The sequence below is a fragment of the Brachyistius frenatus genome, unplaced genomic scaffold, assembly GCF_029030835.1.
Source record: "Brachyistius frenatus isolate BFR_SWC_R1_liver_20210118 unplaced genomic scaffold, ASM2903083v1 Contig_41, whole genome shotgun sequence".
Taxonomy (NCBI): domain Eukaryota; kingdom Metazoa; phylum Chordata; class Actinopteri; family Embiotocidae; genus Brachyistius; species Brachyistius frenatus.
The window spans coordinates 2741313-2769311 of record NW_027210640.1 but is presented as its reverse complement, the minus strand read 5'-3'; the positions used below and the strand labels follow the sequence as shown (position 1 = coordinate 2769311).

The window sequence follows — 27999 nt, the reverse complement described above, 5'->3', positions numbered from 1 at the left end:
CAGTTAAGAAATGTTTTAAATCTTCCAGAAAAACACTAATATCCATAAACGTTCATGTAAATATGTTTATTTCAGAAATGAATATATATGTATATATGTAAATATTTATATGAACATATAATGCACAGACAGTTAGTGCAGACTATGAGGTGAAGAGTTTTAAACATCAGTTACTTAGGCAGGACAGAAAGGGAGGACAACAGAGCAACACACACCAGCCATGTCGCAGTTTATGGCGTCTGCCGGACACAGTAGATGTTCTATCTACAAGCAGCGAGGATGTGTCAACCCAGGCAGCCATTCTGATCATCTCTGTGGAGCCTGGAGATTTGGGTTTATATGGAAAGCAATTGGTGAATCACATCATGTGCTCCTGGCGCGTGTTGCCCTTAATAGTAAAATATTAGTGGTGTGCAAATAATAAATGTAAGGTCTCATCTCGTCATCTCGAGTGCTGGAGACCGAATTCAAACAGCTCACACGCATATAATATAACCATTCACGACTTTTATGGAAAAATAATATTTTCATATTAACAATGCTTATAAATGTAAGACATGTGGCAACATATAAATACATATATATTTAAGTAAATTCCAGTGGAGCTTTTCATAGCTCAGATCCAGTTACGTTTGCTGGTCAGTCCGTTTCAGTGAGCGGCCTTGATAGTGTCAGTCAGTCGGCCAAGGCTTTTGGGGGCTTGTGGGGCTCCTTTGCTGGGCCTTTGGACTTCCCTACAAGCACAACGTAAGGGACAGGCTCAAGCTTTAAAAGAGGAATTCATAATTATGCTAGTAAATATACATACTTTATGTATTTAATATACAGTTATACATTAATTACTATTTCATCCCTATTTACTGTTCTTCATTGTGTGTTAATCTAAACATGTATTTAACGTTGTAATGTTGGATTCATTTAATAAAATTAAAACTATTATTTGTTTTTACTAATTAACTGATACTATTTTAGCGTGACGGTAAAGAAATTATTGAGTTTAATGCTTTCAAAGAGAGACCACAATCAAAAGGAGCTTGGTAATGCCTAAAGGGGGCAGCAGTGCACCTCCAGTCAGTGCTGCCCACACCCAAACTACAGCTCGGACTGCTGCTGTGGAACTCATTTTACCCACTTTAAATACAGGACACATTGCTCACTGTACAGTGATGTTGTGAATGCGGCCTGCACCAACTTCAGCCTGCATGCATGCTATTTTCACAGCGGTTTAAAACTGCTCACTTGCAGTTTATGACCATAAAAATGAACCATGGCCAGCTAAAAAGTCAACTCTTAACTTCCAACATTGATATTTGTTTTTTCTTTTAGGCTGGTAAACCTGATCAAATCTACCCTTAAACATCATTTTGATTTAAGGAAGGCCAACATTTTTCCTTTTTGTGTTATTAATAAGTGTATGTGACACTAAATCACAATCTTATGCAAAATAACATTCATCTAAAAGTCGAATTATTCACAGAGTATGACTGCATCCGCTCAGATTATGTAGATTTTATGTAGAAGTTACTGTATCTGGAGGAGGAGTTAGGTTGGAGAATGGCCTCACCATAGCAGTCTGGGTCTTGGCATAGTTCATATGGGCGTAGAGAAGCACAGCTGTGTCATTGTGGGCTGCCTCCAACGCGATGGACAGAGCGTTGCTGCCATCCTGCAGAAAAGAGAGGAAAGGCAGAGGGAGAAAGAGATATATAGAAGGAGGTAGAGCAAGAGTTAAAGTCAGTTCATTGACCCGGAAGACCTGAGAGTGTTTCTAACTCGATGGTCTGAGATGGACATCGTGATCGACATTATACACGCTTGTTCTGTTTTCAAGTTGTTTCATCTTCTTAGATTAGGCACTTTTTTTTTTTTTATTCCTATCAGATAAGTCACTGTTATACATCTGTGATTAGCCGGTAAACAACCAGGACATTCCTCCATCCTGCATCCTATACATTTCTTTCCAGCATCATCATTGAAAATGTTTGTTCAAGCTATGTGTTCATATAGTATCAGTATTGGTGGTTGTAACAAATCTATAACTTTACAATTCTAGTCAATAAAATGCATGAACTGTAAGTGAGACTCAAAGAGGGTTCAGTACTGTGCTGTTTTGTGCATACTGTTTAGCTCCACTCAGCCTTACAGTGATGGTTCGTCATGCACTTCTGTGTTTTTTGTGGACTGAGGAGGTGGGGGCTTTTCCAAATGCCCTCCCCTCTCAGTCCAGCTGTGCTGCACTGAAACACAATCCAGGGACTGCCTCCACCAAATGGCTAGCTCATTCTGGCACAGATGTGAACACTCAAATATCTGTCTGCCTGGCTTCCCTTCAAGCATCCAGGCCAATCCACTGTAAAATCACTTTAAAAATCACAAAGCTGTGCAGATTCAAAAACAACAACAACAAAAGGAGCAGGAGTGTCAGAAGCCGTGATGAGAGGAGTTTTGTTCTATAGTCATATTTTCGCTCCTGATAATTTTTATATATATATATATATATAATATTTGGCTGTGGATTTTTCTGACAAATGGACAAAGTTTTCCGTAAATGAGCAGCTCCTGCTGATTCATATGGGTCATGTGGTGAAGTATGGAGAGGACTGGTGCAAGAGCCCACAGGGCATTGTGTCTGAAATCTGCAAGTCACTGAGCACAGGGGTTATGGTAGTTTTGTTTTGTTTTGTCTTCCCCAGGGACCCGTGAGCAGCGCAGTGATTGTGTTTCCTGTATACAGCACTGATTTGAGTCAAAGGCAGATACAACTAAATTGATTGTGGCTTTCAACCTTCCAGCCAATCTTGTTAACCGAGAAAAACAACAAAAAAGGAAAGAAAGGTGACCAGAACAGGAAACTGTGTAGACCACTTTCCCATGAGGAACCATTTCCGGAGCACAGATTGAGCTGAATCCCAGACATGAAAGCATGCAGCTGTTTTCAGCAATCACAGATCCAACAACGGGCTTGAACTTTAAGGCACTGAAAATCATTGGGTGCATCAGCGAAATGGCTAAACCTGTAAAGGCCTTACATTATCCACAATGGATATGTCGCACCCAGACTGTTCCAGGAGCAGTCTGACGATCTCAGCTCGGCCGTGCTCGCTGGCACACATCAGAGCTGTAGATCCCTCATCGTCCTGCACGTTGACGTCAGCGCCGCACTCGAGCAGCGCCCGCACCATCTCCTGCCGCCCGTGGCTAACTGCTAACATCAACGCCGTCTGGCCCGCCTGCAGAGGTAAACAATTATAAATGTTATTTCTCTTGAAAACAGGCCAATTTTTAAATGTTATGTTGGATAGATTTGCCAGTTTTTATAAGATATAAAAACAAAATTTGACATTTAAACTTACTGACAATAATTCTGTTATTCTACTATCTGAATGAGTGATGAATTCAACTTTAGATTATTTTGAAAAAAGGGATAGCGGTTTTACTTTTGTTTAAACACAGAAAGGCACATACGCCTCCTCTCTTTAAGCACAGCCCCACTTTATTTATTTATAGCTAAATACACCAGCACAGTGAAGCCAGTCTTTTACAGAGCTTTCTGAAAACTGTAGTGGTTCAAGTGCCTTGCTTAAGAGCATTTTTCAGCTGTTATACAGCCACCATTTATTTACTCAACACAGATTTTGCTTGTGACTTCAGGGTTGACCTTCCCAGTACGAGCCTTTCGCTGCTGCTTCGCAAAACGCTGTCCACATTTGGCCCTCAACACACAAGGCTGTGTCAGAAATCACCACCTCATTCACTGATTCATCACTCTCTATAATGGACGGTAGTTTAATCAGTAGTAGGCAGCAAATTAAATTTTAGACACTTTTCATTGGATTTTGCATCATCATTTACAAGGTTAGAGCCTAATGGTAATTTTTGCATCCATAAATCTAAATGCCTTTCAGAAAAAAGTGAACAAACTATGGACACATTTGTAAACAGTGAATATATAATGCATTAAGAGTGAAGTTGAACTAAAAGCCGAAACCAAACAAATAGTTTCGCCTATGTAATTCATCACACCTCTCCCATCCATAAGCTAAAACAAAGCAGCATGTGTGGCATTAAGGTGCCATCTGTAAACTAAAAATTTGTACAATAATGTAGTTTTATTGTTGTTAATATTTGTACAGAAATGTTTTTGAACAATAGCTCGCCCTGGTCGTGACTGCAGTAAAACGTCTGTGGAAACATGAAAGGCTACAAGTTGAAAAGAAAAGAGTAAAAAAAAGCACATGAGTGGTGCGTCCACTAAGAGCTGTGTGATGAGGACGACCTACCTGGCTGGCCTTGGCGTTGACGTTGCCTTGACTGAAGAGTTTCTTGACCACAGCCATGTCCTCTTCCTCCTTCACAGTCGAGAGAGCAGCCAGCATGATGGCCGTGTAGCCCGCCTTGTTCTGCTTATCCACCGAGCACACACCTGTTGGAAACACACTTTATTAACATGTATTTAAGCATAGGAATTAGCACAGTCAGTCAATATTAGCTTATGGCAGATTTATCAGGGCAGATGTATCAGTATGTGTGCAGGCCAATAAATAACAAGCAGCTGCAGTTCAAAAATGTGCATGTTTGAAAACCGGTCAACTTTATATTCCTTTTATACAGTGAAATGTCCTCTAATTATTTTGGTCAGAATTAAGAAAGAAAGATTCTTTATGTTGTGTTTGTTTACAAAAACAAACAAATGTTTCTTCAGGAGAAACCAAGAAGACACGTTTTCTCACTGAAACAAAATGGTTTTAGTTGATTGTTTACGTTTTCTGGCTGCACATAGACTGTAGTTGGTTTTCATCATCATCATCACAAACCTGCCACATGAAAATATAAACCGCCATTTTTGGAGAAATGCTGAGTCATTACTTTCTCCTCAACACAAAACAGCTGTAGAACGACATTAAAATATTGTTTGCTCTTGTCCAACAACATCAATCAAGCGTAGTAATTACTTGGATTACTGTTTTCTCGCTGCATGCTAACATTTTAAAAAGTCTAAATTATCCTTTTCAGGAGACTGCTGCCCACTGACCCGTGTCCAGCAGCAGACCGACCACACCAAAGTTGGAGTGGGAGACGCTGTAGTGAAGAGCCGTGTTGCCGTTGCCATCGGTCATGTTGATGACGTGCTGCAGCAGCACTGACGACACCTCGGAGAACGCCATCAGGTAGTCGGACACCCGCGACGGCTGAGCCATCTTGGCGCTGGAGATACGGAACCACTCGAGCTGGACAGTGTGGGAGCTGGAGAGCTGAAGGTGACCATTGGAAGCAATATATAGTTTACACTGAAAACAGGTGAGCAAAACAGCACCTGAAGCAGATCTGACTCGTCTGACTTTCACTAGTGCGAGTCTCTCGTTCACATTTTCTCATAATAGTGGAGTTAAAGACGGGTGTATACGGTCAAACTGTATTTGTCTCAGGTTTATTGTAGGCTGATATGTCGCTGAATGTTAACGGGAAATCCTTCTACCATCTGTTGCGCAAGTCAAATGGAGCTCACTTCCTGAGCCTTTTCTTTGTACGACTCCTCTGTTATTGTTACATGAAGCTCGTATTGTTTCTAATTGATGTTTACTGGTGTCAAAAATATCCCTTCACAGAAACATACAGTCCCACAGCTTTCAACAACCTAAACTCACGAGGACATGAATTTCCTATTACTTGTTGCGTGTTACTTTGCATTATTCGAGGTGATGAACTGAGTAAGTTAACTGAGTCACTGATGATGGCTGGTGATAAAGTGATGTGAAGAAGACTGCAGGGACGCACCACTTCCTTACTCTTCAGTGTTTTGATGTCATCGTTCAGGTGGTTCTTCAGAATGAGGCAGGCTTCACGCATCTTTGAGCTCAGATCAAACCTGCGACAAACATGCAAATGTTTGAAGTTTAAACACAAAACAATTTACTGTTTTCTGTCTGTGGATTGGGTATGTATATTATGAGAAGACGTTCTCTTTGTTATACACTACAATATTTCTGGAGCCCCCAGACAGCTGAAACTCTATTAATCAACGTGGAAACAAAAGGTATTCTTCCTACTTTTCTTTCACAGCGTCAGATGAATAATTTGCAGCTCTCAGCGTTTCCTCATCAGTGTCGCTCTCATCCAGGTTGACATTTCTCTCCTCCTCAGATGTTTCTTCCTCCAAAGCGGCTTCATCCTCCTCTGTGCTGTCGTTGCACTCGCCTTCTCCACTTTCTCCAGAGGAACTTCCATCTTCCTCCTCCTCGTCGTCTTCACTGGATGTAGATTCATACCTGAAAGAAAATTTGTGTTCTCAAATACAAAGCAACTTGTGTAGTTCACATTTTACATAACCAGCTCCAATAGAAAGATGTTTTTGTTTGTTATTAGTCGAACCTGTGACCTGGTCAAAATGTTCTTTCCGACCTTGAGACTATCTGTCGCTCCTATTTTATTTCTGCTGAGGTAAAAATAAAGATTAGGTTTCATGTTACTGTTACTCACCCTCCATTTAGGATACCAACAAACTGCAGGCTCTTCTTTCCAGCAATACGATTCTCACCCGAGTTACTCCCATCCTTCCTCTTCATGATTGATTTCAGCATGCCTGTTGCCATAAGGGAGGCAGTTGGGTCAAACAACAGTTCGAAGTCCAGCAGAGAAACAAATAATGTCCCTCAAACACAAGCCATGATATAAACAAAATTATGTCCGGGGGGGGGGGGGGGGGGGGGGTAATGCCATTTTAATGTCTAAGCACCACATTTTCTTTTATGATTTGCAAATAACTCTAAAGTTTCATGGGACAAGAGTAATTTGTAACCAATTCTGTTTTAATAATAGACAGAATAGAATTCCTCTGGTACAAAAATTAACAAAAAGTGGTCTTTTATCCAGTGCTGAAAGGTCCTCACCATGTACCTTTATGTTATGTACAAGTATGTTATTTCAAAGCACTTAACACAGTAAATTCCTTATATCAGAGCCTTACAAAGGGAATAACATATAAAGTAACACTAAAACAGGATTAATAATTTAACATTTAGTTTTAAAAGAGGCTGTTCCTTAGAGGGAATTCTTATTGTGCCCATAAATTAGCGCCACATTTCAAAGTTACAGTCGAAATGGACCATGAAGTAAAGCGTATAGCCGCTCCATTGGCCCCTACTTGTTGTAAATCAGTTCATATTATCTCTACATTACAATGTGGACCTTTATGCCCCTAATTTACAAAATATGCATTGTGTTTTTTTTTTAACGAATGTTAAAGACTTATAATTCTACGCATATATTCGTAAAGAGAAACATCAGAAGCCATGAATCATTTGGTCTGATCCCAGCTCGTCTGCAGTGAAAAAAAACTCTGTACTCACCTGTCTTGGTGTTGCTGGCTGCAGTCTTCTCTCCTTGGTCTCCCCCTTTCTTTAAATCCATGCTGACTACCTCTTCTTCCAGTGAGACCTTGTACTCAGCGATGGTCAGCTGTCTCTTCTTTGGCACGTTAACTTTCTGCTCCTCAGTCTTTTCCTCGCACAAGTTCTCCCACTGGCACCCGGTGCTGACCAAAGCAACAGGAGCTGGTTCTGCTGGTGTCACTACGGCATCAGTCTGGGTGCCCTGTTCAGTCTGATCTGCTGCTGAGCATTCGCCCACACATGCATCAGCCACCTCGGGACGACACAAAACTGCAGCGTGCTTTAATTCATAGGTTAACGTCTCAACCTGGACATTTGTCATGTCTGGTTTGACAAGAACGCCTTTCTCAAACGTGACTTTGGAGGTTTTCTCCTCCACCTGGGCTCTAAGGATTCCCATGTCTTTGTCGGCTACACTTAAGCGATCCTCAAGAGCCACGATGGACTCCTGCTGGAATTTAATGGTGTCCTGTAAGGTGTCTATCTCCCGCTGTGCCTCGGTGGTCAGCCCAAGCAGGGACTCCATGACCCAAACCTCGGCCTCCTCTGTCTCTGCTCTGACTTGTGTTCCCTCCTCATGAACCAGAGGGGCCTCTGTTCCTGTGCATTTCTCACAAACATTCACCTCGGTGCCCTCAGAAGCATCTTTAACTCCGTGGCTGTAGTAGAAAACAACGGACTCCATGGGCACGTCGTCCCCGACGGCCACTGATTTCTTCTGTACAACTACTTTTTCTGGAGTGTTTACTTGAACTTTAGATGACCCTTCTGGAGCTTTCTCTTCCTTCCCCTCAAATTTCTCCGTCAGCCTTTTTAACTCTCCACATTTTCCGAGGCCTTTGTGTCCGGGTGATGTTGGTGAAGTCAGTCGACTCTGGTCACTCTGGAGGGTCTCTGCGGTTTGGGTGGAAGTCTCTGTGGAGTTTTGCTTCCGCTCCTCCGTGGCTACTTTCTTCTCCTGCAATGCTAACAGAAGCATGTCTTTCTCTGCACGCAGCTTGGCCACCTCTTTCTCAAGCGCAGGAACGCCCTTCACCCTCTCCTCCATCTCCTTCAACTGCTTCAGGGCCGTAGCCATCTGCTCTCTAACTGTCTGCAGCTGGCTGGGTGGGATTGGGGTCATTGTGGTGCCAGTAGCTGGAGTGCTGCGCCCAGAGGTCTGAGGACTGGGTTTAATCCAGCTACTCTGAATGGGCTGAGGGGATGGAGAGGCTAAGAGCTTTTTGGGAGGATCTGCGAGCTGGAAGCGCCCGCCATTCTGGTGCTGATGGGTTTGTTCCTGCTGTAGCCGCCGGCTGGTTTCCAGAAGAGTCCGCTCAACTCTGGGGTTGCGTAGTGGTGGCGGCGGGGGCACTTTGGCAACAGCGGACAGGGGAGGGACGCTGAGGAAGGTCACAGGGGAAAGAGAGAGTCCCTCGCAGGGTGCTGAGCCGAGGCGGTTACGTGGTGGCGGTGGAGGCGGAGCTCTGCCATCCTCACTGGCCGGGGATGCAAGTGACTCTGTGGATGTCCAGCCACTGGTACGCCCCCCCACACCTGGACTCCTCTGGGAGAGTTTGAGCCCCCGTCCAGGCCGCCGGGAGCTGACAGGTGCCCGACGGATGTTGTGCCCACTCTCTATCTCTTCTACGTATTTAAGGAAGTCCAGATCCAGCTGGAAACCATACGGAGTCTGGACAGAGTAAGAGGCAGGCTGGGTGTCCTCCTCCTGCCTGGAGTAAATGAATGGAGAGCCCAGATCTGAAGGGAAAGGACATGTCAGAGGACAGACATCAATGGTACTGAAAGATGCTTCTGCTGTGTTTACAACCATCTTTACCAGCTTCTTCTTCACTTCACATGCTTCTTTACTCATTACCTGTCTGTGTTTCTGTGTGTGTGCACACGATACAAACGAAAAAGGCAAGCTCTCAACAAAGATTATTCCACGACAACTAATAGACAAAAAACTCCTCACCAAATATTACTGCTTCACACAAGAGTTGAGACAATAGCAGCCATGTTTTAACATAAACCAATAGAAAAATTTATAACATTTGCTTTAGTCTTGACAAAGTACACATAATACAGTCAATACCATAGATAGCTGCAATAAATTATGATATATTGAAACCAGTTTCTGTTTCTGCAACAATGTCAAACATCCTTTTTTACCCGATGATATCAGCATTTCTGAAACCAGCTGAATTATTTCAGTGTGATAAATTACACTAAACTGCCATTGGCAGGTTAAAACAAATCTACAATAATAAATATTAAAACTACACATTGCAACACCTAAACCTCAAATATTTATATTTCAACTGTATCATAAAAATGCATTTGACAAAAACAGTGGCGTCTGCATGTAGTTTTCTTACCAGGCAGCTTCGGGTTAACTTGCACCGACTGAGTCATTTTTCAGGGCTGGACCTTTCAGCACGCACAGCTTCAAATCAACACCAGGCTACAGAAAACATAAATCCCATGAGTGCATTTGTCATGGAATTTTTTGGGATCCAGAAACAAAAAATAATGAATTGACAGCTTTACACGACAAACAACAACACGGAAAACTTTGCAAAAACCCCACCGGCTCCGTGCGCTCACTTTAAAAGGCGAACGTACATGTAGGTGCTTCTTTAGAGGAGCTGTAAACCAAGTGCAGAGGGGCCTGAAGAAGTTAGTTTTTTTTTTTTTTATGGCTCGTTAGCACGTGACAGCCTGTGACTGTTTTCAAAAGAAGGTGGATCCTCTTCTTTCAGAGATTAAAAGGTTTAGTTAACATCTGATGTTGGCTTTTCTTCCTCGTAGGTGTTGAGGGACATTTGGCCCGACATCATCTACACATGTCAGGGCGAACACCTCAGAGCAAAGTCAACAACAAAACGCTGAACTGCGTCCAGAAATTAAAACCACAAGGCAGCCGCTCCATCAACAACAGCATCACACTACTGTATCCAACTCTGCTGAAAAACCACAGGATTATCCGCAACACGAGACCTGCCACACACTGTTCACTGGGAAATCAATCGGTGTCTTCCCGTCTTAATCTGTTTATTCAGACGCATGTGTAACATCTTAATACGGTATACTAAAAGTTCTATCTAAAAAAAGAAAACTTTGGAAATTAAGAAGTCAGGTAACATTTATAAAACAAAGAAGATATTGACTAAAAAGTCTGAGCTGAAGAAAGACTCAAGCTGTCTGACATTTTTTTTTCTGTCATTCATCATCTTTTGGAGACAAACATGATCTGTTTAAAATGTCTCTAATAATCACAGGTTGAAGATGTCTCTTCGTTCGGCGACAGCAGCTTTCCCTGCTCCTGTTAACGACCTGGTTCTTCTTCAGGAAATATAAAAGACTTCCTTTGCCACCAGTTAGCGCCAGTTTACAACAGCAAGTGCAAAACTTTAGATAAGTGTGTTGAGGAGCAGCTTACCTCTCAGCCGCTCAGTGAGCAGTTCAGGCTGGTTCTCTCCTCCCTGCTCCACTCAGCCCTGAGGAAGAGACACACGGGGGACAGTCAGAACAGTCAACAACATAAATCGGCCGTTGCAACGCTGTCAGACCACAAATTAGAGGGAAAACCCTGAAAATATTCATCGAGAAACACGAGAAATGCAGATACCTCATACCAGATGCATGGTTTGATGTGAATCATGTGCTAAGGCCTTTACAGTCACCATATGTCGACCAACAGTGAGGCCTTGTTCACACCGCCAGCACAAATCGGATTCTTGTCATATCCAGATTGTGTGCGGATTCATTTTTGAAAGTCTGGACGGCAAAAGAAAACACATGAAATGTGATTTTTGCAAATAAGATCCAAACCGCGTGTGGAGGTGGCTTGATGACCTCAATAACTAAGGTCATTTTTATGGAAAGCCTGGTCGCCAGCATAGCTACGTGTACGTCGTTACCACAGCAACCACGACACACCAAATTTGATCTGCTCACTTAGAAATAACAGTGCAGACAGCCTGTACTAAAGACCTGATATGAGAAACAAATGTGATTTACCTGCGGCCCGAACAGAGACATTTTCAGTGAAAACTGTGTTCGTCCCCTCAGCAGTCGACGCTGAGGAGCACTGAAGCCGTTCTGGAGGTTTGTGGTGGTCCAGCACCTCATTAATACTTTAATCACTTTAATGTTGTTTTTCTGTTAAGTCGTCACCCGCACTGCACGTTTGCACCATGTAGAATAAATCTGGAGACGACTCACAAGTCTTTTGCGTGTTATTTTTCTTGTTTCCAAAACTGAAATCTCTACAGCAACAGCAATTTTGGAAATATACTTTCGTGCCGAGCTTTTCCAGCCTCGAGTCTCGCTGGTTGTTTGGCACGGTCACTACAAGACTTTAGGAAGTTACAGCTTCCCAACAAGAAATGGTTCCAGCATGTAACCCTGCATATTTGTACTGATTAAACAAAGAGACATAATCTTATCAGGTGAAGTGACGGTAGGAAATTTGTTTTACCTTTGGACAGACCCAGGTTAACTACGCTGCGCCTGCCTCTGCCTCCAGTCTTTATGCTAAACCAAGCTCACCACCTCCTGGCTTAAACTCAGTATATTCCATTCAGACAAGATGCAGATGTCTAATAAAGACAGAGTTCAAGAGCAAGTAGCAAGTAGAGTTAAAAGACTAAAAAAAAATCTGTGCAACTCAAAAACACAAATGTTAGAAATATGATAACAGGCTTCAGCTACAGTAAAATCCCCCCCCCCTCAAAAAAAAAAACACACACACACACGTAAAACCTCAGATACATGCACTCATTCATTTAGTTTCAAACACACACACACACATTTTCCGTCAGCCTCGAGCACATTCCTGGCACATGCTGTTGAAACACGCCAGTCGTCCTGCCAGCTGACAGACTACTGATAACCTTATTAACACACACACACACACACACACACACACACACACACACACACACACACACACACACACACACACACACACACACACACACACACACACACACACACACACGCACGCACACACACACACACATTATTTGTCACCTACAGTAGACACATGGTTTATTGTCAAAGAAAATCCCACGAACAATCGAACAAGCAGACAACTAATTATCACAAATCCTGTTAAAGGTTCTGTTAGACAATGTCTTCATTAGAACATGAAATCCTCAGTAAAAAGGACTCTTATCTGACTGATAACAGAGTTTCTGCTCTGTGTCGTCTTATCAGCCTCTGCTCTGGCTCTCCTCAGTGTTTCAGTCAGCTGCTGCTCTCAGGTCCGACCGCAGTAAACAAGCAGCGTCCAGGCAAGTCACACACACGCTGTACCAAAGCCTTTCAAATACATGGCCTCAACCAAACCAGAGAGGTACTTTGATTTTTGTATTTGGTTCGTTTAAAACTGAACAAGCAAACCAGAGCTTATAAACACGTCTCATGATTCTCTTGTAGCTAGTTCAATAGACAGCTTTAGTAACGTGTAATCCTGCTGTGATTACAGTTTGTGAACTGTGTCTGACCTCATGTCTGGAGTTCAGAAATCAAGTCTCCGTGTCATTTGCTGTAGATAGCTTTAAATACGCTGATGTTTGTTCTTTTTTTTTTTTTGTCAAATTGTTAGAATCTCAATTTAATTTTATTTCCTACTTGCAGACAGGGGTTTCCAAGAGATTCATAGTTTGTATGCGTGATAACAAAGTACGTATCTTCAAACATAAATCTACATGTCTTTCTGGGGCATGTTTTGATGTGATGTCATTATTACATAAGGTGCCATGTTTTCTGCACATCAAGAATTTTGACTGTGTTCAATAGTGACACCAGATTTATCATTACAAAGAAGGCCAATAATGGTAAGAGATTTAACCCAGACGAACTGTGGCTGGTCAGAACTATGGCAAATACAACCAGCCGGAGGGTTGGCAACAATAATACTCACTGCATTTTCATGCATCTCTGTACTATTTAGTACTTTTTTTTTTCTGCCACAGTTCAGGCAGCATCTATTAAACCTAAAAACCTCATAAGATCGACAAGTCACACAAAGACACCTTAAATACGAGCTGCACAGAGAAGACGAACATGGAATAAGAAGTCCAGTTTAATGCTGCGTTCAAATGGGGTCGTATTTACCGTGTACACGAGAAGGGTCCTTAGGAATGCCGTCCTCTGGTATTCATGACGTCGGACCTCAACATTTTCTGTGAACCCCAAATTCACGAGTTGTTTTTTGCTGATGTTCATGGAAATGGCGGAGGAAGTTCATTTATTGTTGGATGTTAAGCTAATATACTGCTATTTTAGTCATGTACAGTTTTTTGGGGGTTTTTTTATAACTTCGATTGAAGAAAATGTTGATCTTCCCAACAGCCTCATCTCTTCCCTCTACACCTTTACATTTCCTGCATTATGTTAGCTGCCTGTTAGCTCGCCAAATTGTGAGGCTGTGCGGCTTCTAGAGTCCGTCCACGTTGCCGTTGCTTCGAAACTGTATTATGACTTAACCACTTAAACGCCAAGGATACGGTGCACACAACTTCCCATGTCGAATCCACGAGCTCCATTTGAACGCAACATAAACTTGATGCTTTTTTTTTTTTTAAATCACAGAAACTTAACAGCCCCTAACTTCCTTGTCACAGAGTCGGCTTTTGTTTCCATTGTATCAAAGACATGCAGGTTCCTGACAGTCCAGGTTACGTGACGCTCCACACTCCAGATGGTTAAAAGAAGTTTGAGTTTGCTAAATGAGTCACTATAAAAACATTGAGTTTTACATGATTCATTATTGGTTAAACAGCTGTAGGCTGACGACCTTGATGAAAAATCAATTCGAAAAGTCTTCAGGGCCATTATTTGCCTTTCACAACAACATAAAAAAACCCCCAAAGAAACTCAAGACAAAACTAGAAAAACAAACAGCTGCTGCAAGAGGCGCCGTGCTGAAAAAAAATGCAGACTTTTAAAAACCACTGAAAACTAACTGCACAGTTGCATAATGTGTTGCAAAGTTCATTAGATTGCTCAACAAACGATAATTAACACCACAAATCTCCTCTTCTCTTCTTCCTCGTTTCAGGCATTCTTCATTTTGTCACCTCTTCCGCTTTAGTTTTTTTCTGCCCTCATCAGCTCCCTTCAATTCCTTCCTTTTCCTTTCTCTCTCATCTCCTCTTTGCCTCAACCCTCCTCTCCTCACATGACTTATTTCTCTTCTCACCCCCAGCTACACTCAACACACACACACACACACACACACACACACACACACACACACACACACACACACACACACACACACACACACACACACACACACACACACACACACACACACACACACACGTTTCCCTCAGCTTCTCTCAAGTGTTGCTGTTTTTCTCTGATTTGATGACGGCAAATTACAGACTGCAGGGAGAAGCTGCATTCCTTCTTTCTGCACCCCGAGTCCCGACCAGCTGAGAGCCACGCTGTCGAGTTTCTCACACACACACACACACAATTAGAAAAACAACTCATAAACACAACATTTCAACAGAAGCCTAGTCTAAACTTGTGAAACCTTCATGAACACAAACAAACAGCTGTGCAAATATTTCAGGCACTACGAGTATGAGGATGATTTCATGCCACGAATGTTTTTTGAGTTGTTAATTAACTGGTGAAAACAATTTGCTTCGTCCCCCGTTTCAGTATCTTCGAGAACCTGCCACACTTCTTTAGATTTATTCTGTCTCTTCTCGTCATCCCAGACTGACTCTGTGAGGTTGGGATCAGGGCTCTGAGGGGGCCCAACATCAACTGTTGCAGGACTTGTTCTACTTGTCTCTGAAGATAGACTTCTTTATGACAGGCTGTATGTTTGAAGTTGTTGTCGTCATGCTGCAGGACAAATCTGTAACTAAATGGTAAGAATTCAAACATCTGAAGTGCCTCAGGACATCTGCAAAGCGCTGCATGTTCACATATTCACACAAACACCTAAATTACTCTTCTGAGAGTCGCATGCAGACAAAGACAAAGTTCGCACCAGAGGTTTTAGTGAACAGACTGGGGGCATATTGTGAACAGTTAAACCACACTGAGTTAACATGAATTTTTTTTTTTTTTTTTAATTAAGTTTTAATGCAACATTGCAGTCATAACTGCAGCACCGGTGTGTTTCTTCACAGAAATCCAACACTGCAATACACGTACTCTGCAGTGAGTGTAGTCATTGTGTCATTTTCAAGTTTTGTCATCATTGTCAGCAACCAAAAGTCAAAAATGAATTCTACAGCAGCCTGTATCTCAGATATTACAATACAAAGACAGTGATGAATGTTTTCAGCAGGTGGTTGTTGTGTTTGTTTCTTTTTCTTAAACTGGAGGTTCATTTAAAAGCTGAATGTCTGACCGCACATGTACAAAGTTCTTATTACTAATACGCAGGTGGATCAGTAAGTTCTGAGGCCGCTGCTGCTGTGCTTGAATGACGTGCAGCACTGTGACGTGCACAGAGCGGGAGGAAGGTAAAACCATGAGTAGGTGTTACACATTTTAGGACCACTGCTCACACAAGCATGTGTAACTCGGGTGCTGATTTTGATCACGTGACGAAACTTGGGAGTACTTCCTCACAAAGGGTGCAGCTTCTATGTGCTCCTTGAACATCACGGTGCTGTGTACTGTTCACGCGCAACAGGAGCAGTCTCAGAACTCCACCCTCGTAGGACTACGGTCAAGACAACAAAACCAGCACTGAACTTGTAAATCAATAAGGGGAATCGTGATCAGACCAAAACTGCTTTCGTAATGAGAGGATCAGGATTTGAGCAGCTCACTCTACGCCGAGATAATCGTAGTGCTGCATGTTTCCGTCGTCTGAGCTTCAAATAACCAAATCTATTGGAAAATAAATATATTTATCGAAAAGAAAACTTTTTAGTGCTGTTAGTTTTCACCAAAAAAAAAAAAAGGCAGCCCCAGAACAATTTGTCATTGATGCATTTTTTTCCCCTCCGGGCTGAACAGCAGGAACATGTGACGATGAGCAAAGAAGCACTCTGTCGCCCTGCAGACTCGAGGACGTGTCATTAATGAATAAGAGAACATTGGTTTGTCCTGCATAAGGCCCGATTCACGGAAGAGGAAATATTGTGCCGATTCGAGGCTCGGGGGCCATGTTTTTAAAAACAGTGACTTCATCCCAACACCACCCTTTTCCCCGAGAAGAGAGGCCAGAGAGAGAGAGGGGAGGGAGACACCATCTGACTGACAAGGAGGGGAGGGAGTGAAAGCCAACATCCTCCTTCTGACAGAAACTGTTACAATCTGACTGTTTTACATGAGAAAAAACCCATTCACAAATCAGGACACACACACGCACAGAAACAGAGATACAAACCACAAACACACGCATCCATTCCAATATGCATACCATGCACACATACACTTGGATTACTATACTTGTAAGGACTTTCACTGCTTCTGGTCTTCTGAAATTTTACTATTATTTACTTTCATATATTTTAATTCAACCCAAATAGATTTTTAGGATTCATTTTTGACAATGTATAAATACATTTTCCATCCTTTGACTAGGGATGGGTCATTCAATTTAATGACAACTCTGCAAACTTCATCTGTTGATTGAAAACTCCAGAGCAGCTACTGAAACGGATCTGGCGATGAGTGATTTCTGTAAACACGACAACATCATCTCAAGTGTTGCTTTCTGAGAAAGGAAATTGTCTCAGTTCAAATGGTAATTTTCAAAACCTTATATTCTAATCTCACTTAATCTTGAACCTAAAACCAGATACTAATCCTGAACTTAATCTGTTTAACAGGCAAAGATATTTCTTTCGTGTTTTCATCCTCGTGAACGCTGAAGAGACACTAAAACACACACACACACACACACACACACACACACACACACACACACACACACACACACACACACACACACACACACACACACACACACACAAACACTGCAGGGCCTCTCTGCTGCTGGGATAAATCTGCAGTTTCCTGAAGGGAAGCCCAATACTCCCCTAATAAATCCCCCCCATCACCACACACACACACATACACATCTCCGTGCCCCCGTGGGAGACCTCCCATTGTTTCCCAGTAGGAACTGGGGGGGAGGAGGGCTCTGCCAGGAAACCCATCGAGCCGTCCTGAAAGCTGCTTCCTGAAGGCAGCAGGAAAACAGCAAAGAGAAGACAAGCAAAAACTGAGAGCTGAACAAACAGTGACATGCCAACACACACACACACACACACACACACACACACACACACACACACACACACACACACACACACACGCGCGCGCATCCTGCATCCGACAACAGCACCAAGTCCAGCATCACATGATGTACCACTCTGAGGTTAGATAACATGTTATCACATTTGGAGAGGACTCAAGTGTTTGTGAACACACACTTTCATTCACACGGTCACCTCTGTATACAGGATTTTACCACTAGATGCCATTTCCTGTCGCCCATCCCTTAATTATGAATCACACACTTACGTCACATCACCCAAATCTCTTGTGTTTCGCTGTATATCTTTCTTTCTTTTTTCCAACACAAATCAGGTTGACTTCAAACATCACATGTGTCCTGCCTCCCCTCCCTCTTCCTTCCAGATTCTCCTGCAAACACAATCGGGCACATTCAGAATCCACAATGAGGCTTTATGCCTCTTTGGTGGCAACGCTGTTTTCGAAAAGTTTTGTGAGGCCTCGTTGTTTTCTCCAAACCACAACCCACCCTCGTGCTCCCGGCCTTTTCCAGACTGTTTCCAGGTTCAAAATGTCACAAAGTGAATTCAATAAAGTCGCAGTGGATAAAGACACCGTGTTGGGAGTTAAATTGGCTCTCGGGAGGATCTGAAGCTGTCAAGAACCAGCTGAATGAAGGATAAAGGGAGGCCACTGTCCACAGACAGCGACTTGCAGTGAAGACTTATATTGACAACAGCATTTACAAAAAAGTGGGACGTTGTGTAAAATGTAAATGATTTGCAAATGATGTAAACCAATATTTAATTGCAAACAGACCAAAGACAACATACGTTGAAACTGAGAAATGTTATTGTTCTGTGAAATGTCAATGCGCATTTTGAATTTGATGACAGCAACAGGTTTTAAAAAAAAATTGCGACAGTCTCAACAAAAGGCTGGAAAAGTTGAGTAATGCTAAAAGAAACACCTGGTCGAACAACTAATTAAGTTAATTAGTAACAGATCAGTAACATGATTGGGTATAAAAAAAAAAAAAAGAGCATCCCAGAGAGGCACAGTCTCTCAGGAGTGAAAATGATGAGACGGTTCACCACTCTGTGAAAGACTGCGTGGGAAAATAACACAACAATTTAAGAATAATCTTCCTCAATGTAAAACTGCAAATAATTTTGGGATTTCATCATTTACGGTTCATAATGTAATTAAAAGATTGAGTGAATCTGAAAAAAAAAATTTCTTTATGCAGGTGACAAAGCTAAAAACTAGCTATATTGGATGGCTGTAATCTTCAGCCCCTCAGGCGGCATGGCATTAAAAACATACACAATTCTATGGTGGAAATCACTGCATGGGCTCAGGAACACTTCAGAAAACTCTTGTTCACTGTTCATCCAACCAGAAAACTTACCCAAACTGCAGTTCCAGTTTTGTTCTAACTAAAGTTAAAACTGTCCGAGTCTGTATTTGTTTAAACTTCCTCCAGTAAAACTTTGCATCTCTTCGGGGGGGGGGGGGAGATGACCTGAACTCCCATGAGCAACATTACAAGTTTCTCTCTGTAGACGATGATGTTGGCATCTTCACAGCTGCAAAAGCCTCCTGAACACAAAAGTTTGTATCCCAGCAGCAGCTAGCAGTCAGGCGTCCGACCGGAGCCCCTCCCTGGAACAAAGCACAGCTCACAAATTGAGTTTTCCCCAATTAGACAGCTTCCATGTCATGTTGCATTTTGGACCAGGCACAGCTTGTTTTCCCTCCGTAGTGAGACACAAGCTCTCCGAGCCTGTTTTCCCAACATGAACTACACCTCTGTAGAAAGTTTGTATTTGGCTCCAATATCAATAGGAATATTACCATCTAAACTATGCAGGTTTGTCTCTCTCGTTTTCTCGAATCACTTCAGCTTTGTGTTGTCTAGCCAAGCAAATCATGAAAATAAACCAGCTCAGGGCATCTCTGAAAGTCCTTTGACATTGACCCACATTTGTGTTTAAGAGGGGACCGTGACCCACTTGTCTCCTCCACAACAGTAGCAACCGGGGCCTCCAGATGTTTGATTCACATAACTCCAGAATAAGACCAGATGTCAGCCTCTGCTGCTTTATGCCCTGAAATAACTGAAATATGGGTCGACTATCATGTTATTTCATTCACTGGTGGAAATTACACCGGTTCTGTGTCTCTTTGATGGAGAGGGTCGGGGTAATGACAAGGCCCAGGATGTGTGGAGGTCTTTGAAACACTTTGAAATGAGCCCCTAAGAACACACCTTCATCTCCATGGAGCTGCTCCTGTGGAAAATACATGTTCGTGGGCTCTAATTCAGTTTCCCATAATGTAGTGATTCAGTTAGATTCTCAGATTTGGGCCATCCATTACTCCTACAGTCTCACTGGCATGCTGTTTGATGTCTGCCAGGCATTACCAAATTTAATTGGACATATCGACGCCCTTCAGTCGACTCCGATGATTTTACCCCAACTGCAAAAGAAACTCCCCTTTATAAAGTCTTTTAGTGCATTATTTACTTACTGAACTGATTCTGTTTTTACAGTTTATTATTTAACCGTTTATCGTCCTCAATTTTGTTCAATATTTTTCTTGCTACAATTCTCTGGTGATGAACCATTTTTATTAAAGTAATAATAACTTAAAACTAATGATTTTATCAAGTCACTGATTAACACTTTACTTATAAGATATAAACCATTTATAGGAATATCTTTAAAGTTGCCTGGTTGTGTAAAACCTTCTGGGCGATGTTCATCCTCATGAGAGTGAATTTGGCTTTTAATTGAACTGAGAGGATTACCTTGAGTGGGGCTCGAACCCACGACCTCATGAGGTTGTTTCCAGCCTTGAAGCGTCGTCGTAGACCGCTGGAATATCTTCAGCGCTGAAGATCAAGTCGCGGTGGAGGAATTGTTTCACGGAGTTCACTCAGAGCTTCCAGCAACTCAACCGACAGTCTGGTTAAATCAACAGGTAAAAGATTCTACTTCACCAAAGTTGCTATTAATGGTTCAGATTCCACCTTGGCCTGTTGATGGTGATTCAACTTTTAGTGAAGTTGAAACGTTTGGAGAAATTGAAAAAGTTGTGCATACACTACACATTACAGGAAGATATTTAATGCTTTAAAACATGTATATCTACTATCCAAAGAATGTCTGCAGCAATGTTGGTCACATTTGAATAAATATTTGTGGACGGTGGAGTTATAGGTTACAGTGAGCTAAAGATCTGTCACAATGCAGACCCTTTCCTGGGAAGATTGGTGGTGCAGTGGTTAGTGCTGTTGCCTCTCAGTAAGACATTTGGACGACATGCTATAGTGTGACTTTTTTATCACATTTTGGACGACATGCCACGGGCACACCGATCGACGAAAACAAATTATTATGATAACTTTTAATTCCAAACATGTTAAGAGGGCACAGACTAAATTTCAGGTCGGTCCAACAAAATCATGAGGAGTTCGTTAAAGTACAACATGTGTGAATTGCCAAAAATGGCAACTAAATAAAAAATGGCGGACTTCCTGTTGAGTTGACGTAATGGTGCATGGGAACTTTTTTGTACATCTCGGTGTGATACACATGTCCACCGAATTTCATGCATGTGGGTAAATGTAGCCGGCGGGGCATCCCTTTAGGGGGCGCCAGTGAGCCATTAGGGCATGCCCACTTGCGACTCCACTAAAACACGAAATGTTTCGCTGGGACAGATGTGTGTACCAACTTTCATGAGTTTTTGAGTATGATAAAGCCGCCGAAAATGCAGTTGTTTACGAAGAATAATAATAATCGCTTGAATAACAATCGGGCCTTCGCACCATCGGTGCTCGGGCCTCAACTAGGGCTACCCTGATGGCCAAATAGTGAGCATGTCACGTGGGCTACAATCAGTTCAACTCCCAGCTGTCCTTAGCTGCTTCCTGGCTGTCTTTCCCCAAGTTTCCTGTTTATCTCTCTACTGTGCCCTATCGAAATCGTAAATAAATATGAAAGCAGAAATGCCCCAAAAAAAATACCCACCAGTATCCATAAAAGCAAAATAAACATTTGCAGAATGAGAGGTAACTAAAAAACAAACAGTTAAAGACAGTCTGAAATGTGTGTGGAGTTAAAATGGATATAAAGGTTGGTTTTATTCTTTGTAGTGGCAGTGGGAACTGAACATGCCCTGTCTGAGCCTTGTTAAGCCTTTTTATTTGACTTTGTGACTTCATATGGCAGCGGTGCCGTTCCACAGGCACCTCAGTGCTAAGCACAACATGTGCTCCACTATGAGCCAGAGAACAGAGGTGACCTCTGTGCTGCGATGGTTTTGGGAAATCAAGCTCCTAACCGAAGACTGAAACAGGAGTCAACGCTCTCACTTCACCCCGAGAAAAGTTTCTCAGGCATCAGATTCCAAAGCAGAAAGGGAGGACGATCTCGAGCGGGCGCCAGAGGAAGTACAACCGCAACTTTTGTCTCCGTTTTCCCCGTCCAACAGAAATTTCAGTATTTGGTCCAGGATTAAAATTGGGTCCACAGATTTTGGCGTTATCACAATGACCTGCAGTGAGCAGTAGTGGTTTGGTTCTCTCTCTCTCTCTCTCCTTTTTGGTGCTCGAGCCACAAAAGTCAGAACCACTCGGCCACTTTCACCACGATACAAAAAAAACAACAACAAAAAACAAAAAGCGACAAAAAACACCTACAACCCCTGAATGACAGCCACCGTCTAGCTGAGTAAACAACTTTACCAGATGCAGCCAACCTCTCGCAGTTTTGGGTTATTTTGGTGTTTTCCCATCCTGATGTCTGAATAATGCCTCTTCCCCAGTGCTGCCCTGCCAGTACTTGAGTTGACGCGGGTATTTTTAGCATTTTTTGCGTTTCTCAGGCAGCAGAGATAGCCGAGGGAGGAGCGTCTTGATTGGACCACGCTGACACATCCAATGAATATGTATGACATTCACAATTTGTCCCTTTCTTCTCAACGTTTTTCCCCGACGGCAGAATCAAATCAAATTACCTGAAATGGGCGAGCGAACACTTCACACAACAGATGTTGCTCTCAGCAGGTCTGTTAGATGAGCTTCAGTACCTCTCATCAACCTAAAGCACCCAACATGTTTCAAAAAGTTTTCTCTTGATTTAATTGTCAGGTGAAACTTTTTATTAATTAAAGTCCACATTGTTACAGGGTTTTTTATATAGTTGATGACTGAAAGCAAAAACCAGGCTACGAAGTCAGACAGCGGCGTTATTTTTTTTTATCTTGTCAGGAAATTTGTTGCCTAACAAATAACGTTTTGAATATTCTTCTTGAAAAAAACCCTTTTATTTTCCACCAAAACTAGCTATCATTTTATTTTGTATCACCCCCCCAAAGACGAATGTGTGTTGCCCCTCAGAGTTTGAGATAAGGACAGAAGACAGTTTCAGAGAGACGACCTTTGGCTAAGTGTCCTTTTTATTGCAGCTATTGGTAAATGAACTGCACAAAACGTCGGCCTGTTATCTTAAAATCTTCCCTGATCTGTTTTCCTCTGATCACCACTGATAATCTCATTATCGTCATATAAATCACTGCTGTTCCAGGTAGGTCGTATTTACTTTGTAATTAGGTCATTATTACAATCTCTCCTAAATGATCCATTTTGGGGTGTTTTTTTCATGATCACAAGAATATTATTCAAGATCATTTCAATAAATTAAGACCAATGTGACTGCCTCATATTATTCAGGAGTCTGTGTGTGTCTAAGAGCCTGATATCACTATGAAATATCAAAAGAGAAGATTACAATTGTTTAATTTCATTTTCCAAAGAATGACCATGATAAAAAAAAATTAAAAAAGTGAGCAGACATAGACTGATCTAGTTATGTTTCAGCAAAACCACGACTCTGTCGCCCGGATAGCCTTTTAAACTGCCTGGTAACTCGAGAAAACAATTTGATTTAAACTCAATCTGGGTCCAGTTAGCTAATAACCTGAGGCTCCTGAAATTGTTTTATTTAAGTCAAAAACTCGTGATCTCCAGATTGTTGAGGCAAATAAAATTATGAAAGACAGAGACGCTCTTGATTAAACATTTATAAATTGACAACTTCACAGAGAAAGGTTTCAAACATTTGTCTGCAGTAACATCATGTTATCACCCACAAGTGCTTTTGTTTTACTATTACATATTTGAGTACTTTTATTACACTCTGCTGTGTATTTTGAAGCCTCTGGAGCTGCTGTTTTAAAATAATTGTATGTGACTTCTAACAAGAAACAAAACTGAACTGCATGTAGAAATCTGAACTTCTTTGCGGCTCCAATCAGACAATCTGGCATGAAGCAGAAAGTGGTAATTTCCATTTCCAAAGCCTGGATGCCTGCTAATTGTGATGAATGCCTTGTGCCATCAGGTTCCATGCAGCCCTGACACTTTGAACTAATTGTTGCTTGAGAGGAAAAGAATATCTTTGAACTTTAAAAGGTAAACAAACCACAGCGACTTTCAGAGCAGAAATTGGACGCATTTAAACCTTTGTTATGACTGCAATCAGTAAGTCCTGACTTAGTGCTTTAACGATAAATAAAATACGAGTTTGGCCTTAAGATTACTCATTTAACTGATGATTAAACTGCTTTGTGTTTCTCAAAGGGTTCTCAATTTGTTTTTTTCTGTCTTCAGACAGTAGCAGACTTTAAGTAATTTGGCTTGCATGCACTTCTTCACATTTGCTTGGGGAGGTATGTTAGTGATTTTCAAATATTCATTAAAATCAGAAAAAATGTATTCGTATATGCGACTATTGCTCTTCCGTATTGCCTCCGTTTTTACAGGCACCTGACTGTAGTGCGTTACTCCCGTCAGAAGGTGGCGGTAATGCACCCAAAAGCTGTCTGCCAGCCACCATTAAACAACATGAGGAGAAGAACAGAAGGTTTCGGAGCTTTGCAGGTAAAACCGTCCCAGTGCGAACAGAAGAAACATACAAAGACGACTGCAGCCGTTAGAAAGTACCGAGTTTGACTTTTTGGCCGTCGCTAGTTCGGAGCGGTTTGGCGCCAGCGTGATCACATTTGGACAAGCTGGGGGGGGGGCGGCAGGAGTGGATCTGACTTCATTTCTGAGGACACTACGCCCAGCCCACCTACAGCAGAAACCTGACTGCACCATGGGCCTGTCAATCAAACAGACACGCCGTCCCCGAAAGTACTGCTTTTTAAAACCTAGTACGTAATTAGTGATGGAATTATTTCCAGTTGTGGAAAACAAATTTTGACTTTGTATTTTATTAACACACATTTCAGGTGATTCTACACTAATGAACGTCCTATTCTATTTCTGAAAATAGATCCCCCTGAATCCTGCACACCGAACCTTCAACTCTGTCCACACTGCAGCACTTGTTGGCCTTTTGTTTCAAACTCTGAACAACATGCCAGTTTTATTTTTGTTCTCTTGTCCCGACACTGCTGAGTTCAGCTTTCTCTTTTCTCAGTGCATTATGTCACTCAGTGCACTGAGTTACTTATAGAGCCTTGCTAAAATTAAGGCCACTCGTAATACAGCTAAAAATACGACAGCATGTATTTCATCAAGAGGCCGGACTCATGAGCACAGACGCTAATTTCATTTGGCTCTGATCTAATAAATAGTCCTCTATGGTGTAAATAAGGCGTGAATGCCTGAACTAGGAAGGTATATTTTAAAGTATGTCAGCGAGTCAGGGTGCTGCAGTGACTTCCAGACAGCTCCAACTAAACTTACAGAGCAGCTATTTTTGAGGGGGCAGCCGTAAGTCAGGGTCCTGTTGCAGAAAGACAGTTTCCACTGAGGGACCTGCACGAAGTTGCTCAGAGCTTAACACAAATTCAAAGGATGATTTTACTTCATCACTTGTATCACTTTCTTTTCAGCTCACCACTGATCCCGCTTCCACTGATTTAAGAAATATTTGGTACTTTTTTGTCTTTGCCTCAGTTATTCTCTAAGAAAACTGATAAAGGTCTGTAAACAAGAAAACAACAAAAACTGCATATTTAAAGTCCAACTTTAATTTCTGTTTGGCTAAAGTGGAAGTTTAACAAAAGGGCCTCTGCATCCTAATATTTAGCAGACATTTTTTGTTTCTCCGTTAGCTTTTCATCCAGTCTGTTTATTCTACAAGTTCCTGTGATTAAATCCCGAACAATTCAACAGAGCTTCCTCTTTTTCTTCTCCCGCATCATCTAGCCGAAGGAGGGCCCTGACACCCTGGGAAGAAAACCTATTTTGTCTTTTAGCATCCAAAGCTAATAGTTTCATTATCCAGAATTCCCGCCAACAACTGAGAATTGGATCCTGAACTGACTAAATTTAGAGCCTCATTTCTGCAGGTCTTTCTTCACCACAGCGGAACGAGGCCGCTGGACCAGTCCACCTGCTGATCTCACAATACATCTTATCCTGACTTCGGGGTTTAGAACACAAAAAAACAGCAAGTACACACTGAAGCATCGGGCACAGCAACAGATCGTTTCATCACGGGCGGTGCATCAAAGCTGACGACGACTGATATTGCGCAGTCTGAACCCGCCGTTACCAAGCACACCTCGGGGAAACTTTGGCCCCGACCCGAGTAAACCACAAGACATCAAAAATAAAAACAGCCTCTTCATTCATTTCAGTGGGAACACTGCATTAACAAAGATCGTCGACAAAAAAAACAGCTCAACTGAGCGCAAGTGTTGCTGCGACATCATCTGGGATTCTTAGGTAATCGATTCTGTATCGTATTTTACTTCGGAACATGAAACGTTTTTGTTTTTTTTACCGTTTACCTCGCGGTTGTCGAGATGGACAACAAACGTTTTGCCACTCTAATAACTTTACAAAGGAGTAAAAATCCCCAACTTTCACATAGTTTGTTGTTGTCTGATAAACCTTCAAATTCATGGACGTGTAAATACAAACAGTCCTCCCAGAGAAATATTTAATCATCTCATTGGTATGCAATTGAACCGACGAAGCCACTTGGAGCTCTATTTTTAATATACACGGCACTGATTTCATCCTAAAAACCTGGATCTGTGGCCACAGACAGCCGATCATCAGGAGGCAATAAAACTACATATCTGCAAAAAGCAAAGCTGCAATCCTCACATGACAAAACAAATACCAATGACCAAATAGTGATCAAAACCAAATGTAGAGCAGAAACCTTCTTTCTCATCTATGGAAACCAACACATTGAAAACTGTTTGGGGTGACACAGACACGGTGGCAATCTGCCGTGTCAATGACCTTATCAGATTCAGATGAAGCTTTTCATGCAAAGTTGCATTCTAGTCTATTTTCTGACTCTATAGGCGAGCAAGTCTGCGTGTCTTCTGTGAATAGTCTTAATCGACATTTGATTCAGAAGAAATGAAGCCTGATCAAACTGTTTAAATCTCTCATCTCTGAATCATTTACTGCATTCAAACATCACTAGGGGAGGGGTGTGGGGGGGGATTTCCAACCCATGAAGCAACCTCATCCTCAACAATGTCTGGGAAAAGAGATGTTTCTTCTATTTCTGCTCTACTTCTACTATGCATGAAGCACAACAAAAGACAAAATAGACCTTGACTAAAGTGATTTAAAGCAGCACATAAGAAAAATATCACATCAAGAGAAAACCAGGCAAAATAAATCAGTTTTAAGGTGCTTTATAAAGATGTGCACCAATTTGGCTTCTTTAAGACTGTGTACAGGAGTAGTGTAGATCAAGATGTTTCTCATGAGACCATCACACTCCGAAACATCAGTTTTAAAGACATTTTGTCCGATTTAGAGTAGAGAAAGGACTTTAAATTAGTGGTTCTGAAAAAGAAGAGTGGAAAAAGTCGCGGCGTGCAAGAGAGTACAACAATTATTTAATGGCCAAATAGGAGTGAGAAAAATCCCACAACGCACTGAAGGAAGCACAGAAACCTAAACACATTAGCCAACACAAAAATGTGTAAGAATGACATTTAGCCTCTATTTGCGACATTAAAAATATTACAATAAAACACAATAAAAATAAGCAAAAGGAGACTAAAAGTCCCGAAAACACGGGAGCATTAACTTCTGTGTTTTTACTACAGCCAACAATAATTCAAAAGCTGTATGAAAACTCTGTCTGCAGGCGTGGATCAGTTCATGATCAATAACTCACTGCAACATTCCGAGGACGCTCCTTTTACATTAAAACGCACCATCATATTATTGACTCGGATCAATAATCCGCTAATCAAACCGTATCAATGCATCAATCGAGCCGTCGGCCGCTGCGCTTACCTTCCGGATTCTCTCTGCGCAGACACCCTGACACTGTTCAACTTTCGGAGAAGGTAAGAAAAGTTTAAGGAGGAGAGGGGAAAAAAAAAAAAAAAG

At 41.9% G+C, this 27999-nt stretch overlaps 1 protein-coding gene across 2 annotated transcripts; it reads right to left on the bottom strand.

Moving 5' to 3' along the window:
* Nucleotides 1-51: 51 nt before the first annotated feature.
* On the bottom strand, nucleotides 52-27966 carry kank3 (KN motif and ankyrin repeat domains 3). 2 transcript variants are annotated; one of them, XM_069702364.1, is made up of 12 exons: nucleotides 27904-27966; nucleotides 10813-10870; nucleotides 9749-9834; nucleotides 7347-9128; nucleotides 6478-6580; nucleotides 6048-6266; nucleotides 5776-5866; nucleotides 5033-5252; nucleotides 4281-4423; nucleotides 3030-3230; nucleotides 1565-1666; nucleotides 52-734 (listed from the first exon to the last, which is right to left on the bottom strand). In XM_069702364.1, the coding sequence occupies exons 3-12, from the start codon at nucleotides 9783-9785 to the stop codon at nucleotides 672-674; spliced, it is 2961 nt and encodes a 986-aa protein (XP_069558465.1). In that variant the 5' UTR covers nucleotides 9786-9834; nucleotides 10813-10870; nucleotides 27904-27966; the 3' UTR covers nucleotides 52-671. The 2 variants fall into 2 exon arrangements, with proteins under 2 accessions (XP_069558465.1, XP_069558466.1); XM_069702365.1 differs by lacking the exons at nucleotides 52-734; nucleotides 1565-1666; nucleotides 3030-3230 and having other exon boundaries at nucleotides 4310-4423; nucleotides 5787-5866.
* Between the last annotated feature and the right edge of the window lie 33 nt (nucleotides 27967-27999).